Raw genomic sequence first — 5,272 nt, 5'->3', positions numbered from 1 at the left:
TCGGAGACCCGCTGAGCCCTTGCATGGGAATATGAGTTTCTCAGTCTTTGCAACAAGGCGCCCGTTGAGGATTTGACATTGAGTGGTGGAAACAATCTTCGGATATCGGGATTCATCGAAGTATTCGTATCGGGAGCTCGATGATAGAGCCTCTTCGGAGTATGTCGACCATCCATGTCGATGACATCTCATTGCCCCGGCTATCATGTTGAAGTGAAGCTGGAAGGGAAGAAAAGGGGATGCCATTTGGCACGTTTCGAGTAGTACCCTCAAGTTTCCGCTGGTAAGCTGAGCGCAAGGTCGGATGGGCAACCCAGGATCAAAATACCACAAGAGTGGAAGGGATAGGTTAGGCGGATGGAAGACTTGGCATTCGGGGCAGAGAACGTCGGCTGGGCGCACACCATCTCTCTCCAAGCGAGTAAGTAAGTGGGAGCGTGAAGTACCCTGCAGCTGCAAAGACCCTCGCCCCAGCTTGCGAAGCCCAGTTCGGCTGACGAGGGCCAATGAAGCTCGGTCTGTTGGAGACATGTGTGCGGCAATCTCGAGGATGAGTTCTGTCGCGAGTCTCTCGAGCGCAGAAAGGCCGCCTTCATGCTGGAAGCTGCGCTGGCCCGCTGAGGGGGCAGGACGGCAGGGTTTATCGATAGAATGGCCGGGGAGGCGGTGCTTGGGTTCTGGAGAGCCTGCTGGGAGCCGGGAGTAGCCTTGATGACGCTTAAAGAGGGAGGCCAGAAACGATGCCATGGCGATGGTATGATTCCGCTCTGGAGTGGAGGTGGTGGAGGAAGAAGAAACGAAAATATTTAAAGGCGAGGCGTCACGACTTATACTTTCATTACGCATCCTTAACTTTGCCGCTACTTGGCCTCTTGCCACAGGCTATGTGGCTCATGTGCCCTGGCCGGCGATGGCGGAAAAGCTGAAGCAGCAAGTTGGCGACGGCGACTGGGCGCGGTGGGCCTCTCTGCTACAGCTGCTGCTGTGGCTGCTGCTGTGACTGTGGCCCGGGCTGCGGCTGTAGACTTGATAGTGATGTCAGCAGCACTGTTCTAATCTAATGGCAGGCCCAGCAGCAGAAGCATCGTAGGAAGCACGGGAGAGACACGGGCAGTGATATGTATCACGGGAGAGACACGGGCACAGCAGATAGAGGAGCATCACATGATACATCTAGACGACCTCCTCTAAGTCTATGGCATCACAGCGAGTACCAGAGCTCCAATGGAGACAAGAGATGACAGATGGGTGCCTGCAGCTTGGTTTCAATCCTGGCTTGCTTGTCGTGTTTCCACGGGGCAAAAATACCCGTGCTGCTGTTGGCAAAGGGAGTAATTAAGCGAAGCTGCTGTAGCCTGGGCAAGCCGCACGGAGCGGATAAACGCCAATGCCGACGACAGCTTCACTTCCTCCGGCGCGCCTAGCTATGTGCCTGTTGCTTCCTCATGCCACCGTATTTACATGACAGAAGCTGGGCTGCCTTGTGTGCGGGCTGCCGGCCGCTTGACTGTTTGCGAGATGTGTGTGCTGCCGCGGCTTACATCTCTTTTAGGGGGCCACATCACAAGCCATTACGAAAAGATCAGCATCATCACGGTAGCTTCATTCATTGTCCAAGAGGGAGATTGAAAATTCCCCCCTCCCCAGTGGGGGGGCTCATTCGCCTGCGGCGAGCGCCTCCTGCCTGCGGCGCTGATGATGATGATGTTTATTTCGCCATTGACGATAGTCAGAGGCACTGCGTCAGACTCGCTAAGCCTATTCTAGAGTTGTCCAATACTCGGTTCCGAGCCCAAGGAATTCGTCCCGATCGAATGCCTAAATTTCTCTTACATCCTTCAATCCGTCTCTTGCTCATTTGACCTGTCCTTTCCAATTCTGGAGCCTGTCTGATGAGGTACAGACCACTCTCCTCCGCCGCATTTGACGAAGAGTCCACCTGCCTTTAGCCGTCCGGTGTAGCTAACCTACCAGCTGTGGGGCAACCACAGGTATAGGTAGAGGGTTTGTGCTGAAAAGAAAAGGTTAAGACAGAGGATGTATGTTAGTAGGGCGACGGTCGTAACTTGGCGAGTTCCCGGCGATATACCGGGCACCCAGGATCTGTAGCCTTGTGTGCTCCTTTTCCACCGCACGCTGCACACTTAAAAACGTTCGAGGTGCAAGTCGACGCAGAATGGCCCGGTTGGGCGCACTGTCCACAGATCGGAGCTGGGGCCTTGCAGCGATAATGCAAGTGTCCGTAGAGGTGGCAACGGTAGCATCTCGCTGGTTGAAGTCCCTGAACGAATGGTCGCGTGTATGCACACTCGCCATTCGCCATCTCAACCGTTCGTTTTGCAAGCAACCTGTCCACCTCCTCTTTCTTATCCAGGTGTACCACCAGAGAGCGGTATTCCTTGTCGACAGACGCTGTCCCGAGCCATCGCATCTTGTGCACTGACCGACTGAAGGCTTGACGTTGAATCGGCCTACGTCCGGCTAACATCCGCTGCAGTTGCCGTTCGAGCTGGGACCATACGGCCAATCACACACTAGCGGACCCGCTGAAGGAGCTCGTTAAAGAAGTAGTAGCCGGCAGCTACGTGGGTAGGTATTCATGGCGACCCATGGTCTAGTGGTTGAGGCGACCCATGACCCACCTATCCCCACTCTCAATGAGACTGGTTCGTGCTATGATCTTTAGTTTTTAATTGGTCAAATAACACCCACAAGTGGAGCGTCGGTCGCCGACTTGTAGTAGTAGTAGTAGTAGTATTGATTACCGTCTGGGACATCCCTATAAGGGCAAAAGACGTGCTAGGCTAGGTATAGTACAAGATGGGGATGCTCGTCGGAGACCCGTCGCGCGTTCCTTACTTCTACTCCTATCTAGCAATTCTTGGACTCTGTGGCCGCTCGGATTCTCAGGTCCCTTCCCCCGTCAGCGGGTTCCGGGCACGGCGGCGAAGCCGTAATATTAGTCAGTCTTCGGTCAGAGCCGGGTGACTGAGAAAGCCCACGCAGTCAGCTGGGCCGTAGGCCCACAGGGAGCCTACGGGCAGAAAACATAGAAAAGAGAGTTGTACATATTAGGTTGGAGGGTTGCCTCGAGCTAGTGGCGGTGGCAGACCCCATCAAAAAAATCTACCCCCGTTACTAACCCGCGGAAACGGCCAAAAACCCCTCCCAGTGCCTGGTTGTTAGCCTTGCCCGCCGTGGGGGCTGGCCTTAGGCGGTGTCAGTACCTACCTTCCGGCAGTAGAGGGGTGTGTCGGTGATTTTCTCCTCCCGCAGAGCATTCGATCCGGGCCTCTTCGTGGTTAAACCTCTCGTGGTAGTCGGCGAAGTCCCCGTGCCCGCTCCTCGCAGCGAGCAGGTGATGGAGGTGCTCTCGTTTGGTGTGCAGCTCCGGGGGGCACCCGAGCGAGGCCTTGAGCTCTAGGCTCTTGTAGCTGCTCGGGGCCCCGCGGCCCACCAGTCCTGGAAGTCGCGCCTGGCCGCAGCCTTGGCCTGTCTCTTGATGTTCGCGTAGGTCGGCGATCTGTCCGGACCCTCGGCCCGGCAGCCCTCCTTTGCTAGCTGGTCGGCCCGCTCGTTGCCGGCGATCCCCGTATGGCCGGGGCACCAACGCGTGCTGACATCTCCGTGTCGAGCCGCGGCCTCAGCGAACTTCTCCGCAGCCGCTTGCGACGAGATCGATGGGCTGCCTCGTATGGCTCTTATAGCCGCAGTGTTATCAAGGCAGACGACTATCGGCCACTGCTGGTCCGGGGTTCTGGGGGACCACGTGAGTGCCGCTCGAAGCCCCTCGAGGGCGCCTTCCACCTCTGCTCGGTCGCCGACTTGGTCGCTATCTTTAAACTCAGTAAAGCGGAGCATCGATCGCCTTAATATGACTGGTCGCTACGTTTCATCTCAGTAAAGTGGAGCACAGGTCGCCTCAACGAGGGCATCATGGGTCGTCGTGTCATCATTACCCTCTGCAGTTACGCGGTCTTGCCATTCACAAGACCCAGGAGAAGCCAGGAAGGAGCCCAGAGGTCGACAATAAAAATGACAACCTCGCCCTCGTTTGCTTCACAGCCTGTCCCTTTTTTCCTCTCCTCTTCAGGCCGGCAAGAAATCTCTTCTCTTCTCTCAACGCTTGTCGCCCGCCCACTTACACACGCACACACACACACACACACACACACACACCACACACGCACACACTCTCACACACGCGCACACACACACACAATGCAGCGCCAACGCCGCGGGAACTTTGCCTCGTCCACCAGCGCCTCCCGCCGCCGCTCCAGCCGCCATGGCGGCCCTGCTTCTCCTGCCCGGCACGCCACCACCACCACCACCATCACCGCTGCCGCCGCCGCCGCTCAAGGCTCCTCTGGTGTCCCCGCCCCCGCCCTTACCACCACCACCGCTGCCGCCGCTGCCCTGACGCCGCCCCCGATCCCGGCTCGTTCTGCGGCTCGTTCTCTGGCCCCGGCCACCGCTCCCAACCCCGGCCCCAGCTCCCGCCCCAGCTCCAGCTCCAGCCCCGGCCCCAGCTCCCGCCCCAGCTCCAGCCTCCGCCCCAGCTCCCGCCCCGGCCCCAGCTCCGATACCCGCCCCGCCCCTTCCCCCTCCGCAGTTGGTGCGGCGCCCATTGTGGCACCGACCCATTACACTTGTACGCCTATATTCCAAACTCCGTTCTTTGGGTTCCTGTTACTGACATGGGTATCAAGCTCACGCCGAGCCAGCGCCACGCACCGATTTGCCCCACCAGTCGCAGCCGCCGCCGCAGCGAACCACTCTGTTGCGACAGACCGCCGTGCCCTTTGTGGCCTCCGCGCTGGCCATGGCGGCCGCCAATTTCTGCGCGCTAGCGTTCCAACCAACCCCGGAGCAGCGCGAAGGCCGAGAAGGCCGGTGGACCACGGGGCACACCATGATTCATGTCAGCAGCCTCGGCTGTCTGTCGGTGGTCCTTGTGAGCGCCCCGGCAATCATCGACGCGGCGAACGAGTGGAAGGAGACCCCAGAGGTTTGGCGCGCCGTCCGGACCTAGGAGGATTCGGCGGCGTATGCCGTGCTGGGGGTGCTTGGCCTGGGAAGCATGCTCTCTATGTGGGCATGCAGTGTGTGGTGGTGGACCAGAGATGGCCACGGGGTCCTCCTCATATTGGCTCTGTTTCTGTTCATGATGGGCGCGATTGGGCTGCGGGCTATGCTGTGGAGGAAGAGACGGACTGCTGGCTAATTCATGGGGCGGCGTACGAGTATCACTTTGATGGCGTTTTTCTTC

The 5,272-nt window shown here is 58.4% G+C and overlaps 2 protein-coding genes across 2 annotated transcripts; one reads left to right on the top strand and one right to left on the bottom strand.

The window, feature by feature from the left end:
• Positions 1 to 3,220: 3,220 nt before the first annotated feature.
• HRG_02185 (RNase H domain-containing protein) lies at positions 3,221 to 3,861 on the bottom strand (the record flags this gene model as incomplete). Its single annotated transcript, XM_044860656.1, has 2 exons — positions 3,221 to 3,437; positions 3,458 to 3,861. 2 exons carry the CDS (start codon positions 3,859 to 3,861, stop codon positions 3,221 to 3,223), a joined length of 621 nt encoding a protein of 206 aa, XP_044724289.1.
• Positions 3,862 to 4,221: 360 nt separating this feature from the next.
• HRG_02184 (uncharacterized protein) lies at positions 4,222 to 5,035 on the top strand (the record flags this gene model as incomplete). Its single annotated transcript, XM_044860655.1, has 2 exons — positions 4,222 to 4,654; positions 4,713 to 5,035. The coding sequence occupies 2 exons, from the start codon at positions 4,222 to 4,224 to the stop codon at positions 5,033 to 5,035; spliced, it is 756 nt and encodes a 251-aa protein (XP_044724288.1).
• Between the last annotated feature and the right edge of the window lie 237 nt (positions 5,036 to 5,272).

This window comes from Hirsutella rhossiliensis (genome assembly GCF_020360975.1).
Source record: "Hirsutella rhossiliensis strain HR02 chromosome Unknown scaffold00002, whole genome shotgun sequence".
NCBI classification, from domain to species: Eukaryota; Fungi; Ascomycota; class Sordariomycetes; order Hypocreales; family Ophiocordycipitaceae; genus Hirsutella; species Hirsutella rhossiliensis.
This window is presented reverse-complemented; position numbering and strand designations above follow the sequence as displayed.